The 26,732-nt window shown below is 44.3% G+C and overlaps 1 protein-coding gene across 1 annotated transcript in view; it reads right to left on the bottom strand.

Annotated features, from left to right (window-relative positions):
* Positions 1-26,732, bottom strand: part of LOC144688318 (mucin-16-like) — a 58,328-nt gene that overhangs the window by 28,434 nt on the left and 3,162 nt on the right. The window contains exons 2-16 of the mRNA XM_078554747.1: positions 23,466-23,635; positions 22,920-22,946; positions 19,065-19,225; positions 18,860-18,927; positions 18,154-18,323; positions 17,973-17,999; positions 16,515-16,675; positions 16,295-16,362; positions 15,212-15,384; positions 15,022-15,048; positions 6,681-6,835; positions 6,500-6,567; positions 5,609-5,778; positions 959-1,113; positions 806-873 (exon numbers count right to left, since the gene is read on the bottom strand). Of these exons, the coding sequence (XP_078410873.1) occupies positions 806-873; positions 959-1,113; positions 5,609-5,778; positions 6,500-6,567; positions 6,681-6,835; positions 15,022-15,048; positions 15,212-15,384; positions 16,295-16,362; positions 16,515-16,675; positions 17,973-17,999; positions 18,154-18,323; positions 18,860-18,927; positions 19,065-19,225; positions 22,920-22,946; positions 23,466-23,635 (1,668 nt within the window). The remainder of the gene's footprint in view (positions 1-805; positions 874-958; positions 1,114-5,608; positions 5,779-6,499; positions 6,568-6,680; positions 6,836-15,021; positions 15,049-15,211; positions 15,385-16,294; positions 16,363-16,514; positions 16,676-17,972; positions 18,000-18,153; positions 18,324-18,859; positions 18,928-19,064; positions 19,226-22,919; positions 22,947-23,465; positions 23,636-26,732) is intronic.

Consider the following 26,732-nt stretch of genomic DNA (forward strand, 5'->3'; position numbering starts at 1 on the left):
ATGTGATTAATTGCATTGCTGGTAGCATGTTAAATTTATACTGTCTGCGTTTTGAAATGATTACTGTGTGCAGCCAGCATGAACTATCCGCATTGTTCATCAGCTGCGCACATCAACAAGGGGTTAGCACTGTTTAAATGCAGTTTGCATTCCTGAATGAGGAAGTGCATTCTGTCTGCAAGAAATGGTGGAATTTTTTTGAAAAGTGATCCTAGACTGTAATACTTTGGTATCTTAATTTGCCTTCCCTGCACGCTGCTGGCAATCGAGATGCCATCTGCACACTTGCTGCACAGGTATCCCAGATTCCATTGTTGAGTATTAGGAAGCTGCACAGAGCCTAAAAAAATATGCATATGCCCCCCAAATCCATTTCAATCAGTCCTAGGTCAGCTATGGCATTGTTAGATGCAGAGAAAAACTTTTATTCTGTCCCACAAATGTCCCTCAAATCCAACCTCAGAAGACCAAGATCCACACTGTCATCAAAAATATACAAGGACCAACTTGCTCAATTATTTTTATGGGGTTTCTATTAAAGAAATCACAAATATTGTGGAAAAATATAAACTTCTATCCTCAGTAGGAATATTGAAGGTGTCAGTGATTTATGACAGGAAACTGTCTTGGCTCTTTGATCAGGAATCAGGATCTATGCAGTGATTTAAACCTCACACCCCAAAGAGGTTGACTGGATTTTGTAGAACACCTGAATTCTTTTTACTATTTCAACATTTTTGCAATATTTAGTAATTTACTAAACTTTTAGATCATCTTGTAAATGTTTAATGTCAACATTCATTACCTGAAAGAGCTAACTTTGCAGCTTGAGAATGTTCTGCTGATATTGCTGTTGGTAAACAGGTTGTTCAACTGAAGGAAAGGAACACAGTTTTAGTGATAAAAATAATGTCATTAATTGAAATAGGTATTTGGAGTAATTAGTTTGTTAACTGACCTGGTAAGCAATAACATTTGATGCAGATTTATACAATGCAGAACTGGAAGATTGTAGACTTGCTGTCAGGGCCAGGTTAGTAATAATGAAGGTTACGTTAAACTCAAAGGGCTTTCTTAGTACGTTTGGAGTTGTGCTCCCAATTGGTGATATCGCTGTCAGGAAACATCAGGAAAGTAACAAATTAAAAATAAAATTGTGTCATTTGTATTAAAGACAGTGGGACAAAATAAACCAATAATATACTAACCATCGCATAATATTTCAAGCTGAAGTTAGGGCTTTTTGAGGTTTGGTAATACGATTCATTCAAAGGGCTATTCAGCAATATTTGCTATCATATATGCAATTGACTGAAGTGTTAGATGAGGATCTATCTATGGATATTATTTATATGGACTGCCAAAAGGATATCAAGAAAGTTTCACACAGGAGACTGTTAACAAAAATAAGACAGCATTGAATTGGAGGTAACCTATTGACATTGATAGACAATTGGTTAGGAGATAGGAGGCAGAGTATGGATAATACATTTGTACTCATTTTGACAAGATGCGATATCCCCGAGAGCATCGACTGGTGCCTCAGCTTTTCACTAACATTATGATAGATTTGGACAAAGGACTCAAGGCCCTTATATCCAAGTTTGCTGATGATACTAGGAGGCACCCTAAAGTGCCTCCTCCCTTTGTCTCTGTTTTTTTCCCTTCTCTGGTCTGGTGCCCATTTATATACCTTAATTCTGGAAGCTTGTGGGAGTCTCCTGCCAATCACTCATCAATTACATCTTCCCATTCAATCGCTCATTACCAGGGAATAGGTGTCTAAGGTGGACCTCCCACCCCACAACCCCCTCCCCATTCCCCCAGCCTAGGTCTCAGCCCTCTACGGTCGACTTTTCTTATCCTTTGTAACGACATTTTGCTACCATCTTCCAGATAGTTTTGAATTAGTTATGTGGACATGGCTTCTTATCTCAACTTCTTATCAGGCCTAGCTATGCTTACACAAAGGTCTGTTCCTAGCCTCTGTCCTTTGTTAGATAGCAGTCTATTGAAAAGATCTTATCTAGGTCAGCAGAAACAGTCTGCTGAGTGACTTTTAACCAGAGAGAAGAGCTATTTCCATAGTGTTCATAAAGAACTATGCCTCTGAAAGGATATGTTGGCTCTGGGGGTTGTGCAGTACAACTTCAACAGAATAATACTGGGGCTAAAAGGGTTAAATTATAAAAAGAGGTTACATTGACTAGGTTAGCATTCCCTTGAGTGTACAAGATTAGGAAGTGATCTCGTTGAAATGTTTAAGATGAATGAAGGATTTGATAGGATAGATCGAGAAAATTCACTTCCTCTGGTGGGCGAGTCCAGAACCAGGAGGCATATCCTTAAACTTGGAGTTGGGAATTCAAGGGTAATGCCAGGAATTCTTTGCAAATAAAGCAGTTGACGGTAGGTAAGTTGAGAATTTCAAAAATGAGATTGATAGGTCCTTGTTATTGAGGGTTACAGAACCAAGACTGGTAGGTGGAGTTATGACATAGATCGGCCATGATCTGAAGGAATGGTGGAACAGGCTTGAGGGGTTGAATGGCCTACTTCTGTTCCTCTGTAGCTCATACATAGCACAAATGGAGGGCTGAATTTTTACTGTGGTAGTGGGAAACCAGAGCCGGAACTATATCTGATGTCATGAATGTTGAACTTTACAAGACAGTTCTGATTTAAAATGTTTTCTTTAACTTAAGGTGAAGTAGGATGCTCTGAATAGGGGGATGGTGGTCATACTAACTCTTCCAAGAGACAGGCCCATGTGATCTGGTTGTCATGGTGAAAGAAACCCAAACTGAAACCTAATGAAAATCAAGTGATGGTTTTTGTACCTTGACACAGAAAGAGGGTCAGCTGCTTTTTGGACACAGAGACAGAGAGAGGGAGAAAGAGAGAGGAACTACTGATGTGTGGAGAAGCAGCAGCTACTGCTGTGAAGAACAGGGTGAACTATTTTTATGTTAAAAACTAAGCAGAACGCTTGTAAAAGCTGGTTTTCTGTTCAAAAGGAAGGGAACAGGACTGACAGGACTTGTGGAAATTTCAGGATCAAGGAGCTGCTGAGTTGTGCCTTGCTGGTGCTGGAATACTCTGGTGGAAGGGAACGATTTTTGAAGGGCATTGGAAGATTTGACTGCGTGGCAGGGAGAAGTGAGCCTGTTGGCAGCTGTGAGTACCTTGGGAACTAGATTTTGTAATGCCAAACACATGGTGCACAACAAAAGGAGTTTAAAGAAGAATCTCCATTGAGTTAATTCATTAATGTGGAAGTACCTTTTCTTTCATTTGGTGTATTAGTTGCCTGTTAAGTAATGTTTGATCTATGTTGATTTTAGCTTGTCTGTTACACTAAACACTAAAAGTCTTAAAACGTGAAATCTTGTCCTATGATTCTTTCCTTCGGTCACTGGGAAATTCATCTCTTTTTTTAAATTATCTGCCTCCATGGACATCAGTCCCACATCTGCCCTGACCTTGTGAGGGAACAGTCACTTGTTGGAATTTTGACCCAGGCGCCCACTTTCTTGGCATAGAGACAGGTCGGTGTGCTCTCAAGGCTGGAGGGCCAATCAAAGGCCTTCCAGCTTCAGAGGAGCATCTTGCTCCAGTAAATGGTAATTAACTCAGAGAGTGTTTCAACATGAAGGTGCCCTCTCAGCCACTTTACTAAAAATGTCATTAGAATGTAGAAAGAGCAGCCAGGCCACCACTGTTTGTGAGGCGTGTGGGGTCACGGGCGGAGTGGGAAGGGGGAGCCTCTCCATGGAGCACCCTTTGGCTACACCCTCACTCAAGCATGCAGGCAGGGCCTGTAGGCCTGCCTGGAAAGCTAACATCCCAGCTTGCCGCTGAGTGCCCAGTGCCCATCTCCAAGCAGTTAAACTGGCCCCCGTCACATTGAGAAACTGGAGACCGACTGTAAAATCCCAGTAGGCCTCCTTAATCTCTCGTTAATAAGGCTGCTAATGAACCAACCTGCCTGGTCACCCCGTGGGGGTGAGCAGCTTTACTGGCCACCAAACATATGTCGGCCAAAACAACCGACATCGGGTACAGACTCAGGAAACCGGCAATGCCAGCTGGCCTCAAAACCTTTGGGCAACACATCTACTTCCGTTCCCGACCTTATCAAGATTCAACAATTCAGTCCAGAATCTCTTTTAAAACCTTCCAAACATTCTTTGAAATGTTCCTTAACAGAAATTAAAATGATGCATCAGTTTTAACTGGGAAACATTTAAAACCCCAATAAGTTGGGTGTACAATTGTATGAAATTTATTTTGTTACCCTTCACTGTAATAAAAGAAAATTGTAAGGAGAGATAAAAGCAGAAACAATACTCACTCGATGAAGGAGCTGATTCATGGTAACCTGAAAAATCAATAGCATGTGTTTTCTGTGAGATGAGTCCAGTGGAAAGTCATCATTGAAGAATGAGATTCAGATCTTTTGTTCTTTCATTCTCAATATGAACCTTTGAGGGCCTAAGACCTCACCCTATATATTTTTATAAGCTGTATATTGATATCCTCATTACTATTTCGTAACCTTTAAAACCTGACAAGATCCTTAAAATGGCTGAACTTTCTGTGACCCCTGAACAAAAGAAGCCACACTGCAGTTTCAGGGAAACTCACACTTCATTATCTGTGAGGAGCCACTGACGACTACCGGTAGACTCCACAGCTCAGCCTCAAAGAGAGCCATGCAAGGGCTATCTGCATTTAATAACCCAGGCTGGCGAGAAGAAGACTGATGGTCTGCTCAGACAAAAGGCCACACTGCCCTTCTTTCAATTTGTAATGCCTGAGACATTTAGCAATCTTCGAAACTCAGTCGCACTCCAAAGAATGGATACACATCCCTTTTTTGGAGACCGGGTGGAGAGGTCAGGGTCATGTGACATAGGCCTCTGGCTTGTTGAACAAATTAATATTGCCTTGCTGAACTGAATAGCTCAGTCTGCACTTTATCATTGGACTAGCAGCCTCACAGACAAGGAGCTCTGCCCAGGTGGAACACCTGGCCCCATCTACACTGCTTCTGCTGGAAATTCTGTACCATCGCCTACAGGACAGACACACAGAGATGAATTAATCTCATTTTGTGAAGCCAGCACCACCGGAAAAGTGAAATAAACAGCATTGATTTTCCGCTCGCTGACCTCCGTGAAGGGATACCTCATTGGACTTTGATTCTGGACTCTGGAACCCATGTCAAACAATATTTATATTCTCTATATAGTCTCTGTACGATAAAATTTTCTCTCTATCCCTCTTTTACTGTATGAATGCGAATCTTTTTGAGTCTGTACAAATAAGGTAACCCTTTGAGTTCATCCTATCTCGAGTTTGCTGTGGGATTATTAATAGAAAATTGGATCACATTAAAACCGAGAGATTGGGAAATACTTATAACTAGGGAAATAAATCAAAACATCTTTCTCCTTATGGATGGGTGGTGAAAGGAGAACTTATTGCTATTTAAATTAACCCCCTTCCTCTCCATGGCAATCTAATAACTCATTCACATGGATAGAATAAAACTTAACAGCACAAAGTATCTAATTCAAGTAAATTCAAAGTAAATGCTAAATACCATTTACATAGAGGCTGTTATTGTCCAGTAAGTATGTTCCCAAGGTGAATATGCTCTTTGTGTTGTCTCTGAACTCATGGTACACTGTCACTTTATCAACCACCTGTGCAGCAGAATCATTTCTGAAAGTGCAGACCGCATCCACACTGGTGTCACCAATATTTGCCGGGCTGTAAAATAAATGGTATACATCTAAGTGAATCAGTAAGCATGATTTGAAATGCAGAGCCTTTATTGGAACAATGTAGGAGGTTGAGGTCAGAGTGGGAGGGAGAATTAAAATGATAGGCAACCTGAATTGCAGGATCACACTTTCAGGGTAAACAGAAGTGTTCTGCAAAGCAGTCACACAATCTGCATTTGGCCTCTCCAGTGTAGAGGATTGAGAGCAGCGAATACAGTATACTAAATTGAAAGTATAAGTTATTGTTGTTTTCCCTGGATGGAATAGGTCAAGGAGATGGTCATGGGACAAGTAAAGAAACACAAGCTGAGACTGAGGGAGGTGTAAACTTTTAATTTCAAGAGAAACTTTGAATGGATAAGTGACCCATGATAGAACATTTTCTTGAATCTGTGTTCAGAAAAATTTCCCCTATCAGTCTGTGCAACAAGTTAACTCTGATCACCAAAACAAATTGACTGGTGGGCTACAGGAGATCAGTGCTGGCATAGCAGCAGGAGTTTTAAGAGACAAATAGAACTAATAGAAGAACAAATTGCACTTAAATAATACAAATGACTTAAGTACAGAAACAACCACTAGAATTCTGGAAAGCAATAACTGGAAATTTTAATTAGTTTGTCAATTTTTCCATATTAAGTGCTTTCTTAGACATTTAAACAATCTTGAATCAAACAACTTTGAGGCTTAATATCAACATTCCTCACCTGAAAGAGAGAACTCTGCAGCTTGAAAATGTTGTGCTGATGTTGCTGTTAGTAAATAACGTGTTCAACTAAGGGAAAGGATCAGTCACAGGTTTAGAGGGAAAAATAATGAAGATTGATAGAAATGTAAAATATTATAATTGATTTAAATACACTTTGTAATTATATGTCACTTTCTAACCTGGTAAGCAATTATATTTGATGCAGATTTGTACAGTGCACTTGTAGAGTCTTGTAGGTTTGCTGTCAGGGCCAGGTTAGTTACAATGAAGGTCACATTAAAATCAAGGGACTTTATTTCTAGATTTGGAGTTGTGATCACTGTTGGGGATATTGCTATTAAGAAAAATGACAAAAGTATTAAATTGAGCAGAAAACATTCAAAAAATGTACAGAGCATGGAAGCAGAATAAACCCAGAATATGGAAAGCACGGCAAATTATTTCTAGATGGTTCTATAATGTTTTGAGCTGGGGTGAGACCTCATTCAAAGGACCCCTCATTTCTATTGCATTAGCAATTGCACTGAAGTGGATTTCACAACTGATCATACAATACATTGATTTTTAATGGAGGAATTTCTGCCCTTCCAGTGAGTTCATTACTGAGCTAGGCTATTTTAAAAGTTGTGCTACAGGTCTAATTCTGCTGCTACTGTTCTAGATACTCACAGATACAGAGGAGAATTGCACCCTGATAAGGTAGACCTGGGAGGTAGTGCTTCAGGATGACTCTGAAATCCCCTTTGCTCACGTGGCCACAGCTATGGCTGCAGGCCACCCAATAGAGGGGCTCCCCCTCCACAGTGGTGGTTTGGCAGCTTTGGCAATTTTTTTAGTTTAAATCTTTTAAGAGTGCTGTGAGGGTGCCTGAAGAACACTCTCCCTTCCCTGAAAAGACAGGCTGCAACTCTTTCGGTGATGGAGGCCCAAATCCAGCTTTGAGAGACCGTCCGCTATCCTTAATTGCACACAAGCATACCCTCTGGCCATTGATTGACCAATCAAGGCAAGATCGATGTCGGTTACTGCTCCTGAAACTGTGCAGAGGCAGGACCCACACTTGACCTTGACCCGGTGCCCTGACCCAAAAAGAAAGCTCTTGTCCATTGTATCAGTCTACTAACATGCCTCACACAAAGTTGAAAGGGTTACACTTTATACACAGAATCTCTGAATAAACCTTCTATATATTCTTAATTTTGAAGTTTCACTAAATAGTCCTGCAGAACAAGAAATGATGTACCAGCTATAAAGTGGAAATTTTGCATCTGACAATGGTCCAGATTTTCATCCTGGAGGTGGTTAGTGGGACTTGGCCCACCCACCTCGAGAGAAAGTGCCCACAAGACTGGGATTTTCATTATGTAGGGGGGAGGGGGCTGGCTACAAACTGGAGTCAGGTCAGCCTACCTGGGAAAAAGTTCGGATACAGCCACAGGGCTGCTGGGTGCAGAGGTGGACTGTTTAGAAGGCCGCTTCGATGCTGTGGACTTCATCCCAGTTAAACTAAAAACAGAAAAACTCTTCAGCCCTCACCCTCACATCCCCTCACCCTCCACACACTGCCCATGCCCCATCCCTGCCACCTCATGCCCCCAATCACCCCCTTTGGCACCTCAAGTATGCTTCCCCATCCACCCCCTGATTCCTCCATGCCGTTTTGCATCTCAAGTCTCCCTTGCCAAGGTATGCCCCTCAAAACAACTGCTATGGCTCCTCATGTCCACCATGCCATGAAATGGAGATGGGTAAGTTAGGGATGAAGTCTCAGCAGATAGTGTGATTGGAATTTGCATTTTTAGATAAGTTGAGAAGTTGTTTGATTTTCAAAGGGACATGATACAATGTTTACAACTGGCAAGATAAATAAAGCAAAGTTATTACGTTTATTTTTCCTGAAAGTGCTGGCCATAATGACAACGTGAAAGATTTTTATATTCTGGGAAAAGTAACTTCCAAAGCAAGTAATGGGATTTACAGATCAAAAGGGAGAAATATATTTAAAGAAAGATGGAAAGCTGTATGAGGGGTGGGCGTGTGAGAACTTGGAAGGTGCACTGTGTGAAACAGACCTGTGGAAAAGCATCTAGCCTGGAGAAGTTTGCTATTCCAGTAATCAAGGTTTTGTTAAAAGCCTTTGGAATTGTATTGTTGAGTGAGAGGGAGAGAGAAGCTGTGAAATAACTCCCTTATAGCAACAGTGGGTGCTTGTGGTAATATTGCTGGATATTTTATAGATTAAGAGTCTATTTGGACTGTTGCCTTAAAGGGTTGTATAGTTGGGAGTAGTTAAGGAGAAATCTTGTGAGAACTGTTATAAAATTAAAAGTAACTGCGTAACTATAGTCTTGTGTGTTTAAGATTTATTTTCTTTTGTTAATAAATGTTTTAATTCAATCTTTAAAATATCCAAAGGTGGTAGTGGACACAATACTTCTGACTTCAGTGCACAAACCCTCTTGTAATAAATAGAAATTGCAAAATTGTTGTGATAGTGTGGCCAAGTTTCCCTTTGGGATTTGTTCAGTCTAGCAAATACCTCCTGCCACATCATAACAAAAGTAACTGATAGCTTTCTACTTTCTTAAAAACACCTTTATACCACAGCCCAATTAAAGTGTCAATGATCCAGACCTTTTAAAGTTTCAATGGACTTCTCCATCTTGTGTAAATAAATATTGTGAAATTGACTGCATAAATCAGAGAGCCAGAGCTTCAATCAAGCAATGTTTTCTCTGAGATTTAGGTGTCTCAACAGGTTTATGGCTTTCTGGGCTCTCAGCCAAGCCTCATTATGTATTCTTGGCTGAGAGCCCAGAAATGCATTAGAGTCCTAGGGCAGAATTTTGCATTTGAGGGGTGGGCGGGCCCGACTGACTCGGCGGCGGGCGGATAGCCGATCCCCGCCGCCAAACTGGGCCGTGCCGCCATTTTGCGCGGGCAGGCCAATTAAGGCCCGCCCAGCGCATTTCAGACTCCCATGTTCATCAGGAAAATTAAATCGGCGGCGGGCGTGTTCAGATCGCTGCTTCCAATGGGGAACCGGAAGTCTGTATAAAGAGCGGCCAGGCAGCCTCTTTTAGGCTGTTGACCATGGCCAGTCACTGGGCAGCACAAGAGGTGAGGGCAGAGGAGGAGGAGGGGGGTAAGCTGCAGGGTAGGCCAATGGGGGGCCACTGTGCCCCTCGGTTCTCAGATGCCTGCCATGCTGTCCTCGTCAAAGAGGTGTCCAACCATCGGGAGGTCTTGTTTCCGGAGGATGGGTGGAGTAGGGCCCCCCACGTCACCAGGCAGGTGTGGCAGGAGATGGCGGAGGTTGTTAGCTCTCAAGATGCTGCGCAGTGCACAGGAACGCACTGCCGCAAGCGCTTCAATGATTTGCTGTGCTCTGGAAGGGTGAGTACCATGTCAGCCTTGGCCATTTTACCCAGCAGGTAGCCTTAGCCTTTGAGGCCCTCCCCCCGGCCCCCCACATCTTAGTGTCATTACTGCATTGGGCATTTGGCGTATGCTGGGTGGGCAAACAGATCGTGACCATGCTTACATCAGCCTTAGTGGTTGAGGAGAAGATGGGTTCTCCTTGCAGCATATGTTGGTGTTTGTCGCATTTGAGTAGTCTGGGGGCAACCTGCAGAGGAGGCAGGTAGACACATATTCAGAACTCCAACACATGTCTTATTGATGGTGATTAGATGGTGGAAGGGGAGCCTCAAGGTGTCGTGGCCAAGTGCCATCTGCTGGCCTCGGCGCCACACCAAGTTGCGCCTCCTTGCCATGGGCACTAAGACCCGTGTGTTATTCAAAGTGATAGACGCCGAATGTGTCCAAGGTCTCCGTTGGCGGAGGGGTTTGGGAGCAGTCGTCCTATCTTCTGGGGACTGATCACCAGTAGTGTGGACAGGAGCCGCTGGAGGCCTCAGAAGGGCCGCTGTGGTTGGGGCGTGGTGTGCGCGTGCAGAGTACATGAGCGATCAGCCCCAATAAATGCTCTTCTATGTTCTGCAGGCAAAAACTGAGAGCAATTTCCGGGAGCATCAGCGGACTGGTGGTGGGCACACCGTGCTGCAGCTCCTCACCACGTATGAGGAGCAATCCATGGTGCTGGGGAGGAGGCAGGTGGCCAGGTTGGCAGGTGGCGGCAAGGCTGGGGTCCAGCGGCCAGGCATTTGAGGGCCACAGTCCCATCCACTCTGTCTCCCCACCATCCAAATCACTGATGGTTGCTGCAATTGTTAATGCTGCAACACTGCTCATTCACAGACTGATACAGTCAGACGTGTGGGTCATACACAAAGGTCCCTCAGCCCCTTGAGGATGCACGTCTCTAGCACCTTCCAAAGTCGCCTTATCCCATTTGTGACCACTATCCCCATGGCCTAACATGCCATGGCATCACTGCTGCACATCCAAAGACTTATTGCATCTTAGGAGGGTTTGTACCTCCACCACCCTTTCAGCCTGTGTGTCCCATATTACTCTGTCCAAAAGGTCCTCAGCACCTCACCTGTCAACCTCATGGCACTCAACTTAAATAAATGCCATCACGTTAGTTATCCCTGCGCCAAGGGGAAATGTTGCCTTCTGTCCACCCATTCTATGCTCCTCATAACGGTATGAAGGTCACTAATGTGACCTGTCAATCGCCTGTGATCCACGGCAAATGTCGCAAGTGTATGCAATGTTTCCTCGTAACTCCAACTCTCCAGGCCAGCATGCATCCAGGTCAGGAACCTCTGCACTCTCCCCACTCCAATGCCACCCCTCCCATGAAGCACAGGTCACAACTGAACGCAGAAGTGTAGATCTGGCCTCGACAGCGTTTTCTGCACTTGCAACATGAACACCCTATTCCTACATTCTATTCCTTGGCTAATAAAGGCAAGTCTGGCTTCAACCTTGTTAAACGCCTTATGTTCCTGTTCTGCTACCTTAACAAGGTCCCTGTAATCGTCGTGACTTCCCACGGTCCTACCATTACTCATGTATTCCTGTACCTTGCTTGTCTTGCCCAAGTGCTTAACCGCACACTTATCCACATAACATTCCTTGTGGCATTCCTTAGGCCATCTGATCAGCCTGTCTGTATGCGCGTGTAATGTTCAGGCCTCCTCTTGACTATTTACCACCCCACCAATGTTCACCTCCTTAGGTTCTTGAAGGGTGAGTGACTTATGAAGCTGGGGAGGAAAGGGATGAAAGGTGTTACTGACTGAACGCTAACTGATGCGCTGTCCTTGTTGTTAATTTCAACATCACCACCGCATGGCTGCCATCAACATGTCCAGAGCCCCCCCTCCACACCTGAGGGCCAAAGCTTTCAACTTGCGTCATATCCTTTCAGTGAGCCAGGCACCATCGCAGCGATAAACACTTCGGTGGGGATTATGACGTCGGTTAGTGTCCCGGGGTACAGTGGAGAGGGCACTTCACAATCGCTGGAGGAGATGGCACAGACAGAGACTGCCGATGGCGCCAGCAGCCGGAGGACTGCAGGGGACCAGGCACATTCTGAGTCATGCAGTGACGATGTGCCACTGGAGATGTCAGCCATGCAGCTGCTGCAGGACAAGCGGCAGGGTGCGCAGGACCATCTGGCAGGTTTGCATGAGGGTGTGCTTCACTTGGTCCCTGTGGTGGAGGAATCCAGGCAGAGTGTCAGTCATGAACCCCAGGATAGAGCTTGAGGCTTCCTCCATTGAGGGATTGGCGACTCTCATGGTGAGGGGCTTCCAGTGGATTGAGAATCTTCTGACTGGGTTACGCTCTGACCTGCAAGCCCTCACAGCGCTAATGGCCACAGGTGGTCATTCCCAATGTGGGAGATGTTCTGGGCACCAAGCGTCAGCACTCGGTGCCCATGCATCTGCGGTGAACAGGGAGGTCCAATGTGACCTCATGTCAGCACAGCAGCTGCCTGTCATCGCTGCGAGCTCCTCTCAGGGAACTCCGGATGAAGGTAGCAGCTCCTCCGCCCCTCTGCCAGTGACTGATGTATCCGTTGAGGCTGCGACAACTGGGGAGGTGCCAGTTCTGGAACTGGCCACTCCATCCCAGGTGGGGCCATCACAGGCTCCACGGGCCAGAGGACGGCTGCCAAGGTCATCGAGGCCAACAGGACAGCAGAGTCAGCAGGCTGTCTCACAAGCCACTCCGAGCGATGGGGCGGCACCAAGACGTAGCACCTGCAAATGTAAGCATAACGCACATTAGGCACTCCATGGGTTTGCCACTGGTGATTTTGTGTTGGCCCTAGATTAGGGAATATATCATTATGTACATCAGACCGATGTTTGTGCTTTATTTTGGTGGGAATAAAGTCCACTTTTTTGACCATGGCTGAGGGTGTTTCCTTTGTGCTGCATTTGTATGTTTCACAGACATCTCATGAGTGTTTGAGTGGACATTGATGTTTCTGTACTAAGCCCTTAGTTGCAGCTGATGAGGTGGAAGATGGAGCACCTAAGTGCCACAGGTGGAAGCGCCAGGCAATGCTGGTCCTGCTGATCCATGTGTGTGGAGTTAGCTGAAGGTTCGTTGGATTAAAGCCTCCTGGGTGTCCCTGCCTCCTTGGTGTAGTAGCGGGTTGGCGTGCTGCCCCTTATCATTGCCCTGTGCTTCCTCATCCTTTGAGCCACTGCTGGATTCATCATGTGCAACATCATGTGTAACCTCATCCACTGCATCAAGGTCTTCATCGTCAACTGCATCCCCCCTTTCCAGCGCAAGATTGTGCAGAGCGCAGCACGCTACCACTATCACACAGGCACGATCTGGGGGGTACTGGAGTGCGCCCCCTGAGCAGTCCAGGCAATGGGAGGGCATCTTGAGAAAATCGATGGCTCTCTCCACCACAGCCCTTGTGTTGCCATGGCTCCTATTGTAGCGCACCTCAGCTTCTGTTCTTGGATGGCAGAGAGACGTCATGAGCCACCTTCTGAGGGGATAGCCCTTATCACCCACCAGCCAACTATCCAGTCGAGCCGGAGCACTGAAGAGCCCTGGCACCTGGGAGTGTCTGAGGATGTAGGCATTGTGGGAGCTGCCTGGGTACCTTACACAGACTTGTAGAATCAGCATCCTGTGATCGCACACTATCTGCACGTTCAAGGAGTGGAAGCCCTTCCTGTTGATGAAGGCACTGGGTTCACCTGCTGGCGCCTTGATGGCCACATGTGTACAGTCTATTGCACCCTGGACACGGGGGAAGCCAGCAATGGCCGCGATGCCTCTGGCTCACTGTGTCTGACTTGCCTGGTCGCAGCGGAAGTGGATGAAGGTCAATGCCCGTCTGAACAGAGCGTCTATAACCTGCTTGACACAAGTGTGTACAGCTGATTGGGAGACACCGCAAAGATCACCCACCGAGCCCTGGAAGGAGCCAGGTGCATATTAGTGGAGGGCAACTCGGCACTGTACCTCAGACATATTGAGGTGGCTGCTTCGCTGCCTGTATACCCTGGCAGCAGGATAGTGGCGCCTTCTGCGGCCTCTTCCACCTTGGACAACCTCTTGGCCCTGCGCCCCTTGTGCCTGTACCTGGCCTCCCAAAGGTGACTCCCCTGGAGGCTGATTGTCCAGTCCTGGCCTCATCCTTATTCTATCCCTCCCTTCCTCCTCAGAGGAGCTGCCTCCAGTGGAGACGTCAGAACCCATACCCAGTCTAAATGGAGGCCTCTGGAAAGCTACAGGCCCGATAAAGATTACTGTCTGCAGACTGCTGAGCTGAAGCTTCAAAGTACAGAGAAAGCTATTGGAAATCGATCTGAACTGCTAACAATCACACAGGCAAGTTTAAAACACTTGCTGCATTAAATACTTCAGAAAAAATGTTAACAACCCCTCTGAGCCCACATATCCCACCCGTGGATGAGGTTTGTTAAAAAATCAGTTACCCTCCTGCTCGTTGGGCCCGTGAGACAAGACGAAGATCGCACGGGCTCCTCAAAATCGGCATCAATTGCCAAGTTAAGGGCCTTAACAAGGCCTTTAATTAATGGCGGGCGCACGTCGTGCTTCATAGCACCTGCCCACCTAAATATCGCGATGCCGCGCGCTGATGTCGGGACGCTCGCGCGACGTCAGCGCACGACATTTTAAGCGCTGACATGTGGGCAACACCACCCGCATGTCAGCCATAAAAATCTGCCCCTAGAAGGTCTCCTTATAGGGGTTCTAGTTCACGGGACCTCTGAGGGCTGTGAACCACAACTCATTGAAAACCTGGCCCAACTGCAAGAAAATGGTGGAGGTTTAGCATATTCCTATCTCCACAGGTTGGGAGTGCAAGGTGTGGGCCCACCTCCTTAAAAGACACTTCTGAAAATTGGAAACCCTGGGAATGGGGGTCAAGAATCCCAGAATCTGGTGCTGGCCACCATTTTTAAAGGGCTTCCAAGTCATCCCGGCTCGGTGAAAATCCAGCCCAATATGTCAACAGACGTTAGAATAGAATTCACTTTGTTATTACCCACTTTCATCAAAAGAAACATTAATAAAACAAATAAATAGAATCATACTTACTGGATGAAAGAGTTAATTCATGGTTACCTGAAAAATCAATAGCATGTATTTTGTATGAAATGTGCCATGTGAAAATTCATCATTATAGAATGTAATGAAATTTTGTTTTCTTTTGATTAATTAAATTCAATATAAAGAATATATTCAAACAGATAGAATGGAACAGAATAACATTGTAAATGAAAAATACCGTTTACGTAGAGGCTGTTATTATCCAGCGAATATATTCCTAAGGTGGAGATATCATTTGTGTTGTCTCTGAACTCTTGGTACACAGAAACTTTATCAACCTCCTGAGGAGTAGTAGAATCATTGCTAAATGTGCAGATTGCATACACATTGGTGTTAGCAACATGTACCAGGCTGTTAAAACAAAATAGGAGGTTAATGAAATATCAAATGCCGTTCTGAAAACATTATTGTCATTATAACTAACATTGCTAGCCTCATTAATATGCATTTAATTCATTGAAGTTGCAATCATCCTCTTTACCAGTAATTAAATCAAATCTGTATCAATCATTATTTTCAAAAGATAGGTTTCAAATAGAAGTGCCTGCTCTCCATCACTGAGTACCAGTGTAAAACAAATGATAAAGAGATTGAAGAGAAAAAGATAAAGGAAACCTATTCCGTGCCTGCTACTTCAAAAGCCATTCTGATGCACTAATAATAGTGACTGAAATGCACTACTGTAAAACAAATAAGAAACAACAGCATTGACCAATATTCAACAGAATGCAAAACATTCATTCAGTCACAGAATGTTTCTTTGTGATGGGCACATTATACAGCTTTAGCAATTTTAAACATTTTTACACGGTTCGATGAATGATTAATTACTCACCCTCCTACAATGCTGATTTATATTTACAATTAATATTGATACACATTTTAATATGTGTATTTTTTATTCATTCATGAAATGTGGGTGTCACTGGCAAATCCAGCATGTAGTGCCCATCTCTAATTGCACAGGAGAAGCTGGTGGTGAGCTGCCTTCTTGAACCGCTGCAGTGCACGTGGTGCAGGTACATCTACAGTACTGTAAGGGAGGGAGTTCCAGGATTTTGACTGGTTACAGTGAAGAAACAGTGATATATTTCCAAGCCAAAATAATGTGTGACTTGGACTGGAACTTGCAAGCGGTGGTACTCCCATATGCCTGCTGCCCTTGTCCTTTTGGCGATAGAGCTTGCAGGTTTGGGAGGTGTTGCTGAAGGAGCCTTAGCGAGTTACTGCAGTGCATCTTGTCATAGTATAATGTCCTCACCTGAAGGAAACAACCTTGCATCTTGAGAATGTTGCATTAATTTTGCTCTTGTTGTACAGGCCAGTGAGCTGCAACAAAGTTACAATCATAATGTCTGAGAAAGATGATCTCAATTGTTATTAAAATAATTTTATTAATAGTTTTCTTTCATCATCATCACAGCACTACTTTATCTGGAAAATGATCACTTTTTGTATGATAGTATAATCTATATGGTTACCTGCTGAGAAATAATATTTGACACAGAACTGTAGAGCGCCGAACTGGAATTTTGTAAACTTTGTGTAAACTCTAAATCAGTGATAACAAAGGTCACATTGAATTCAATGGGTTTCTCTTCCAGGCCCGGAGTTTGTGTTGTGGTCACGTTTGGTGGTTTTGCTAATGGGAGACAAAAGGAAAACTTTAGACTGAGAATACAGCAACCGTATTAACATCATGTGATGTGAGCCAAAATGCATAAAAATCAAATAAAAAAAGTCCTAACACTAAAATTCCAGACGAGTGTCAGTGGTTCTTGAAATGCTGACCGATATGCTTGCCCAGTGTTTTCTAATGCATCATTTAAGTAGGTGCAGAGCACACAGACATCTTGGAATGTATTAGTTCTCTAGTGATGAATTAAGTTCCCCTTAATTCTGATAGTGGGCTGGATTTTACAGGGCGCTGCAGTCTCTGCATCTAAAAACTCAGGAGGGAGTTGCCCCAGATCTTGACAGCAGCTCCACAGCAAATAAACGCTGGAAACAATCTGATGGCCAGCAGTTCTGTAGTCCTAGCAGCAACAGCCGGGAGCGGTAGCCACTTCTGAGACTACAGACAGTCTCACCACCCTGAAGAACCCAGATAACTCCGGGGTCAAGAGTCTTAGTGAGGTGGGGTGGTGGATGAGGGAGCCAGGTTCAAGAGGCCAGAGAGGAGGGTTTGTGTGTGGGGGGACGGTGGGTGTGGGGAATGAATTTTGGTGGGGGGTGGGGTGTGCCTACATGGGCCCAGGAGACCCCGGGAAGATGTCCCACGCCCTCACCTGACACCAACCTATGCAGTTACATCTACCGAGTCTTTATGCATGGCATGGGCCTCTCCTTGCCTTCAGCAAAATACCAGCATCAGCAGGATGAGGGTCTTACGTGACCATTCACTGGCCACTTAAAGGCCTCAACAGGGCTGAAGGAGGATAGACCGCCCTATTCCACCCCCGCCCCTCCCTAAAATTTCAGGCAGGTCAGAGGTGGGCAGCTAGGCTGTGGGAAGGCCACCCACTGAATTTTACAGGCCCCACACCTTCAAACCTGCAAACAGGGGGGTGCAAAATCTGCCCAAGGAATCTCAGATTGGGGTTGCAAGTCTGGTTCCAGGTACTATCTGATGTTCCTGTTCTCATTACCTACACATTTAGCATTGGCATGTTAAATTTCCTCACTTCAACTAGTCAGGATACAAGAGCAAGCACACAACATTTAATTGAACCATCACAGATCTATATTTCCAGATTTGCAACAAGTGATCAAAGAAGAAAAGGATTGGTGCACTAAATCTAAATGGGATGCATTGTATTTCTAATAGTGTGGTATTTTCTGACAATATATAAAGAGGTATCAGTAAAGAATTTGCTTTGTTGTTACTTCTTCAATAGAAAGAAACATTAATGGAACAAAGGAACATAAAAATTACTTACTGGGTAAAGGAGTCAATTCATGGTAACCTGAAAGATTAATAGCATGTGTTATGTGTGAAATGTGCCATGTGGAAAGCCATCAATAAAGAATGCAATGCAGGATTAAAAAAAAATGAAACTCAACCTGAATAACATTCAAATAGATAGACTGGAACAAAATATTACTTCAAGTGCAAAATACCATTTACGTAGAGGCTGTTATTGTCCAATGAATATGTTCCTAAGGTGGAGATGTTCTTTGTGCTGCCTCTTAACTCATGGTACACAGTAACTTTATTAACCTTCTGAGGACTGGAATCATTTCTGAATGTGCAAATTGCATACACACGGGTATTACCAAAATCTGCCAGGCTGTTAAAACAAAATGCATTAAGGGGGTTAACTAAATGGCATATGTTGTTCTGAACAGATTATAGGTCACTGTAATTAGCATTTAATTCATTGAAGTTGCAAATATCCTGTGTATCAGTAATTTAAATAAATCCCAATCAATCACTGTTCTAAAAAGACAGGTTTCAAAACAGGTGCCTGCCTTCCATCACTGTACCTAGGTAAACCGAACATCAAAACAATGAAACAGAAAAGGTAAAGGAATCACTTCTATGGCTGATACTTCAGATGTTATTCTGTTGAGTTAATGATGGTGACTGAATAATACCAATGTAAAATAAATATAAAACAACGGCATCAGGGAACATGCAACAATACACATAACATACAGAAACTGAATATTCCTTTATGAGCTGCACATTATTCAGCGATTAGCAATTTTAAGACTTTTTCACATGATTGAAGGAATTATAATCAACTCACTCATCTAAATGTGGGTTTATATTTCCAATTAATGCTAATGCATATTTTCAATATACAATAATGAAATACCTCACCTGAAGGAAACAGCTTTACAACCTGAAAATCTTGCATTAATTTTGCTCTTGTTGTACAAATCCGTGAGCTGCAATAAATTCACAATCACATTAAGGAAGAAGTTCTCAATGACAGTTAAAATAATTTCATCAGTCATTTTCTTCAGTTAAAATCACAAAACTAACTTAGTGTGATTTTTTTATGCTAGTGTAATATATTGATTACCTGGTGGGAGATGTTTGACACTGCGTCTTTGTACAGCAAAGAACTGGGATGATGTAGACTTCGAATAAACATTAAGTTAGTGATAACAAAGGTCACATTGAATTCAACAGGCTTCACTTCCAGGCTTGGAGTTTGTGTTGTGGTCACAGTTGGTGGTATTGCTATCATCAGATATAAGGAACATATTAGACTGAGAATGCAGCAAGCTGACTGAACATCGTTTAGAGCTAAAATACACAGAAAAAACTTTTAAAACCCTGATATCAATTTCTCAGACAAGTGTCAGAAATTCTTGAAATGCTGACAGATATGTTTTCCCATTGGAGAGCCCAATGTTTTCTACCACATCATGTGAGTAGGTACAGAGCATGCAGTCACCTGGTCTTGGAAAATGTTGCTTTTTTAATGATGAATTAAGTCCTCCTTATTTTGCAGAATGACCAGTGATATGGAACCTTATATTTGGGTGGCAAGTCTGGATCCAAAGACTATCTGCTGTTCTTATTCTAGTTACATACATCTTTAGCATCTGTGTCTTAACATTTCTCACATCACAGAGAAAGGACACAATAGCTTACACATAAATTTTAGTTAAACTGCCACACATTCACAGAACCAGAATTTCAAGAAATTATTAAACAGAAAATGTAAGGATACACTAAATCTAAATGGGAACATTACATCCGTAATAATGTGTTATTTGACAATATGTAAAAAGTATCAGTAAAGAACTTGCTTTGTTATTATCATTTTAATAGAAAGAAACATTAATGGAACAAAGGAACATTAAGAAAACTTGATGGTTGAATGAATTCTGGAGGTTTGTTCATTTGATGTTTGATCTCAAAGCCTAATTTTGCATAAGGTTTTATGCCTGCAGTTTACGGCATGCAGCCTGAGTACCTCACTTATTACAGGCCTGAGAACAAGCCTCAACTAATTCCTACCCAAGTGAATTTATTCGAATCTCACCATATCATTCTCAATGAAACTTAATTTGGTGATTGCCTGGGTTTTTTTAAATGTAATTTTTCATTTATGTCAAGTAGTTTGGACAGTCTCATAATTTTTATGTGCTATAAAGCTGAGAGATTGAGGAACATCAGGGACCACTGGAGACCAGCAATCATCAAAACTGTTTCGTCAAGTATTCTGTTCTCCTAATTTAACATCCAGCTGTATTTTGACCTGTTTTTGTCTCTACTGCCTTGTGTAATAGATTCTTCCTAACATTTATTACTTCTTGAAGCTTTTCCTTTTCTTTCACTTTTTACTAATTTCTAGTCATGTCTAATCTGTTTGGCTTAATTTACTTTGAAGTAATACTCTGCTTTTACCTTACCCATAACATCTCATGTTTTAAATTAAAAGATAGCTTGTAAAATTAGATAACGATGATTAGAGAATTAATTAAGAGCAGTTTTAATTAGCTTGATATATCCACTGGAAGGTATATCCACAGTTCCTCTGACATGTCTTCCTTCTTCCTTAACTGAGGTTTTCCACCCATGGTGGTTGACAGGGCCCTCAACTGTGTCTGGCCCATCTCCCGTGCATCTGCCCTCACACCTTCCTCTCCCTCCCAGAACCATGATAGGGTCCCCCTTGTCCTCACTTATCACCCCACCACCCTCCGCATTCAAAGGGTCATCCTCCGCCATTTCCGCCAACTCCAGCATGATGCCACCACCAAACACATCTTCCCTTCACCCTCCCCTGGAGGCATTCCGCAGGGATCGTTCCCTCCGGGACACCCTGGTCCACTCCTCCATCACCCCCTACACCTCAACCCCCTTCCACGGCACCTTCCCATGCAACCACAGAAGATGCAACACCTGCCCCTTTACTTCCCCTCTCCTCACCGTCCAAGGGCCCAAACACTCCTTTCAAGTGAAGCAGCATTTCACTTGCACTTCCCTCAATTTAGTCTACTTCATTCGTTGCTCCCAATGCGGTTTCCCCTACACTGGAGAGACCAATTAGAGACCATTATTTTTAAATGTATTTCCATCCATTGTTTTATTTCTACCTTTTAGCCTATTTTGATCCCTTCCCCCCACCCCACCCCCACTAGAGCTATCTGTACCTTGCTCGTCCTGCTTTTTACCCTTAAAGTCACCTATTAGCACATTTCTTAGCTAATATCACCACCGTCAACATCTCTTTGTCCTTTTGTCTATGACATCTTTTGGCAATCTCCACCTATCACTGGCCCTCTATCCAGCTCTACTTGTCCCACCCCCCCCACCTTAAACCAGCTTAAATTTCACCTCTCTTCTATTTTTCTTTAGTTTTGTTGAAGAGTCATATGGACTCGAAACGTTAACTGTGTTTCTCTCCGCAGATGCTGTCAGACCTGCTGAGTTTTTCCAGGTATTTTTATTTTTGTTTTGGATTTCCAGCATCCGCAGTTTTTTGCTTTTATAATAATATTGTTACTGGGTTCTGTTTGGTGCACTGACCATTCAGACCTCACATATCCAGGAGCATGACAGACAAAAATGCTCCAAATTTTCTGAATTTTTCTTATCCTTTCATGGGGCTTGAAAAGGTGGTAGTGAGCCACCTTCTTGACCTGCTAAGGTCCATCTGGTGTAACTACACCTACAGTACTGTTCGGCAGAAACTACAGTGCTGGCAGGAAGAAAAGCTGAGAGGTTTGAGCCATGGGGAATTGTGTGAATTGCCCATATTCGAAAGCTGCTTTGTAATTAATCAGGTATATCACTTGCAGCAATATATCTGATATCTTAGCATTGTGGTGTCACCTGCTACTTTGAAGCTTGAGAGTAAAACAGTTGCTGCACACGTTTATATTTGTTGCCAATAACACTAGGCACAGGCTGACTCTCGTGGTAGTGGTGACTAGTCAGCTTCAACCAGTCTGAGTGTCCACTGTCTCAGCACAGTGCCTTAACTCTGTGGTGGCATTTGATTTTTTTTTGCTTCTAAATCTCTTTGAGAGCAAATGTTGCTTTCTCACTTAAATATAAGGATTATTATCAAGCCTATGAAGTTGTTACTGTGTTATTTACTTAAAAATGCTCACCCTGAAGTGATGTTCTGGAATATTAGTTTATGAATTGTCAATCGATTAAATTACATTGAGGAGACTAAATAGAGTAGTCCCTGACAGCAAGCATGGGAGTTGCACTGCTCAGGCAGATTGCTATCTTCATTCTGCCTGCTTATTGACTTGATTTCCACATGCATTCAGTGCTAATTGTGTTATTCATTGGCTGTAGCTGTCAAGAGAGGGTCCACAATCACGACTTGCTAGCACTACTTAAAGTTAGCCTGCACTGCTTAAAGCCAACCTGAAACTCTTAAAGGGTAATGAATTGTAGCTAAAGCAACTGCTGAGAGTCCTGGAGAGCTGAACCTAACCTGGGAAAAGCAAAGGAATGGCTGACACACATGGGACAGCGGGCACACAGGTTTTCTAATGTTGTACTGGAGGATTTGGTGGAGGTGGTGGAAAGGAGGAGAGATGTTCTGTATCCACAGGGGCCAGAAGGTCCTCCAGATACACAGTCAGAAGACAAGGGAATAGATAGCAATGGAGGTTAATGCCAGGAGTCTAGCAACTTTCTGACGCATAGTACCACCAATAGAATCACAGCTGGCACGAGAGTGAAGGTTGATTCTGTGTATTAGTTCGAACAGAATCCTAAACAAATTGCTGAAGATGATGCTTATAATTTCACTATGCCTAACACACAGAGGAAGCCTTCCTAATACGATTCTTGTCTCAGGTTTGGCTGTTGTAAGATTATATGTGAAACTGATTCAGTGGTACCTTGTGGAGGTATTAAACAGCAATATTAACTGGACAGAGATAGTTATCATACTTACTGGTTAAAACAGCTGATTCATGGTAACCTGAAAAAAACAAATATATTTGGAAAGAATAACTTAAACTGGTTAAAATACTTGCCTTTAAAATTGCAATTAATTACATGAGTTTGGTGTAAATTAAATAAGAGTCAGAAGCGTGATGGCTTGGATAAGATGTTCCACATTTTGTAAGAAATTGAACTTCTGAAATGCTAAATGGAAAGTACAATAATGTGTGTTTTGTCTTTGTTATCTCTTTGATTTAACGATGAATAAGCAAGGGCCAACAGAACAATAGCAAGCTGGAATCAAAAAGCAGGAGGGAATGAGAGTGAGTGAGAAGCAGCAGACCAAGGGTGATGAAGCCAACCGATCAAGAGTGGCAGACAGCCAATAGACTAGAGTAAGGTGAGTCAAGTGATTAGTAAGGACAGACCATCATTTGCGAGGGAGGTGTTGACAGGATAACAGAGCAGCTGGAGACACAATACCTTTGAAATAAAGTTTTAGCTGTTTACAGTGTAAATAATATTAAATAGATATTGGATTAAAATGAGCATTTACCATTGACAAAGAGACTGTTGCTGTCCAGCGAATATGTTCCTAAGGTGGTGATGCCCTTTGTGTAGTCTTGGAATTCATGGTAGAGTAGAACTTTATCAACTTGCTGGGCATTCACATTCTTTTTGAAAGTGCAGATTGCCTCAACTGTACTGTTTCCATCACTTGCAGGTCTGCCACATACATGTTAATTTGTTTTATTAAAATTTTAAACATAACATTGAATAGCTGAAATTTGCAGTCAGCAGAAAAGCAAGGACATTAGCCTCTGACCTCAAAGAAAGCCTTGCTGAGGCATCTTGCCATCTTTGTGGAGAGAACTTTAACTCTCAATGTGCAATTGATTGTGGCATTGCTTAATGGGGATTCCTAGCATCAGGCTGCAGTGATGTCATCAAGATGTCCAAGTAACCAACAACATTAAAAAATTCTCATAGACAACCAACCAGGGAATGAAAAGCACTGTTAATAAAATAACTTTTAAAATATATTACAGAGAGTGAAATAAAGATTGGGACATACACGTGGGGCAGAATTTTCTGCCTGTCGGGCGGGCGAGCCCGACCCAATCTCTGGCGGGCGTGGAGCCGATCCCCGCCAGCGAAGCGGGCTGCACCGCCATTTTACATGGGTGGGCCAATTAAGGCCCGCCCAGCGTGACTTCCGTTGGGAAGCGCTATGCGCTCCCTGTGCGGGCAGGGGGGAATCCCTGAAAGCGAGAGTGCGCTCTTTCGCGCAAGTGCACGAAAGAGTGCACGTCTCCCTGAGGCTAAGTGCAGCCTCAGGGAGATCGCCCAGACTTTGAAAAATATTAAAAATGGAAAAGTAAAAATTCCCTTACATGTCCCCCTCATGTGACAATGTCACATGAGTTGGGACATGTTCATAATTTACGGAATAACTTTATTAAAATTTTTAAAACCCTACATGAAACCTCATGCCACCGGTGGATGGGGTTTCATGTTTTCTCTAGTTGCCGCTGGGGCTCCTGGCCTCCCCACCAACCTTAAGGTTGGACGGGCAGGTCCTTTAATTGTTTAAATGATCCTGTCAATGGCCTCAATTGGCCATTGACAGGCCGGCGGGCTCACAGCTGATTTTGCTGCGCCCCCTCCTTCCTGAAAATTTAAATGGGGCAGGGTGATGTCGGAGGTTCCGCCCGACGTCATCCTGCATCATTTTACGCGTCGGTGAGCGGGCCCCGCCCCCTGCTCGCCGACGGCAAAATTCTGCACATAATTTCTTAAATAATGGTACATGATACTTGAAAAGGCAGGCTCTTCTACAGCTCAGTCAATTTTGGTGGCTGTGCACGTTGAGAAGGCTGAGGTTATTCAATAGCAGAAAGCTTAATTACTCAGAACTCAATGCCAGTTTAGTGCATATGTTGCAATTGGCCCCTGACCCGATTCAACAGTAGGGGTAGAATAGTCCCAGATTTGCACTAAGTGCAGTAGCGGGCAATTAAAATGATGTTTTACCCGCCGGCCGCAATGGTGGCTTTTCACGCCGTATTGTCCCAAATTAATTACGTATTCCCAGGAAACACGCTGTTTCCACGGCGGACGGGTTCTCATTCGCCTGTCATGCCATCACCTCGCCGCTTCATCATGCCGAGCTCCATATTTAAAGTGCAGCCATGCGCACACCTCTCAGTGCTTCCAGCCCATGACTGCTGCACGGAAGACAGGATGGTCCCGAAAGGCAAAAAGACTGCAGGCCCCAGGTTTAGTGATGGGTCCCTTGAGCGCCTTTTGGATGCCGTCAAGGCCTGCTGTGATGTCCTCTATCCCTTCTCTTTCCACAAGAGAGCCAGTGGCATCACCAATCCAGCATGGGAGATGGTGGCAGCAGTGGTCAGCACTAATGCCCTGCAAAAGAGGACAGCCACCCAGTGCTACTACAGGATGAATGGTCTCATACATTCCGCCAGGGTAACTCACTCATCTTGTCACTCTCAATTCACACACTCACAGAGCCATCACACATCCACAGGGATCTCACACCTCAAGGGACACCACTAATTCTCTCACACGCCCTCAAATTTCCATCAGGCTCATATCCTCTGGAGCTCGCGTCCTCTTCCTGTCCATAGCTCCACTCACCACACAAACATTCCACGCAGCGCCATGTGTCCTGATCACACTCTCTCCACTTGTTTCCACACAGGAGAAGCTGACTCACATCAGCAGGAAGAGGTCCCAGACTGGGGGTGGAGTGGCCCGCATTAGGCCCCTCACTCTCTTTGAGGAGCATGCCATCGCGCTGACTGGTGAGGATGCGGACTGTGCCTGCAGCGACAGTGAGGTCGGCAGCTTACCCCCTCGTGAGGATCCTGCACCATATCACCCCTCTCTCAACACAAATATGAAAGCTCCCTCTCCTGCTTTCGCCTCTGCTGCCATGCACTAATTATCTCTACTTTGGTTCACAGGGAGCTCTGCGTAGTGACCAACACCCTCAGCCAGCCAGTCTCTCAGATCCGTCCAAGTCCTCACCTTCAACCAAGAGGACACTTCCTCCATTGAACAGCTGGAAATAAGCAGCCTGGAAGACCCGTCACAGCGCTAACCCACACCCTCCACCAGCGTAGACACACACACCTCGGTGGGATCTAAATCTAGAGCAGGATCAGGTTCACAATCTGGTGGTCACTGCACAGACACCTGCCCGCAGCAGCAGGAGGCAGGGTCATGTGAGCTCCCCGGCACGTGGAGGACTGCTGGGGATCAGGCACCTGTGAGGTCCAAGTCAGATGACAAGCCTCTGGATTTGGCCTTCCAGCTCATCCTGGAGAATCAGCAGAAGGTATGGGAACATCATGCAGAGCTGTTGGAAGCCCTAAACAGAGTGGCACGTGAGTTGGAGGAGTACATCCGCCTGCTCTCTGATGAAGTGGTGCCCACATGTGCATGTATGGAGGTGTCCATGGGGAGGATGGCGGAGGCCATGGAGACCCTGGTCCAGCAGAACGCAGAGATGTATGCAGACCTGCACTCCATCGCGGGAGCCACGGGTGAGTTCCTGCAGTGGCAACACGAGAGGGAAATGGGGCAGCTCAACGTTCCTCCAGGTGCTCCTTCCTCTCAAGGAGTCAGGCTGGGGCCCCCGGGCACCCGAAGGGAGAAGGAGCAGCAGCTGGACACTTCTGGATCATCCACTCAGGAATCTGAGGCTGTCCTCGCCCTCCGAGTCCCCTTTGCCTGTGAACCCCTCAACCTCATCCTCTTTCACCGCAGAGGGAGCAGCTGGCCAACGAGTGATTCTGGA

Source organism: Cetorhinus maximus, chromosome 13 (genome assembly GCF_964194155.1).
Source record: "Cetorhinus maximus chromosome 13, sCetMax3.hap1.1, whole genome shotgun sequence".
NCBI lineage: Eukaryota > Metazoa > Chordata > Chondrichthyes > Lamniformes > Cetorhinidae > Cetorhinus > Cetorhinus maximus.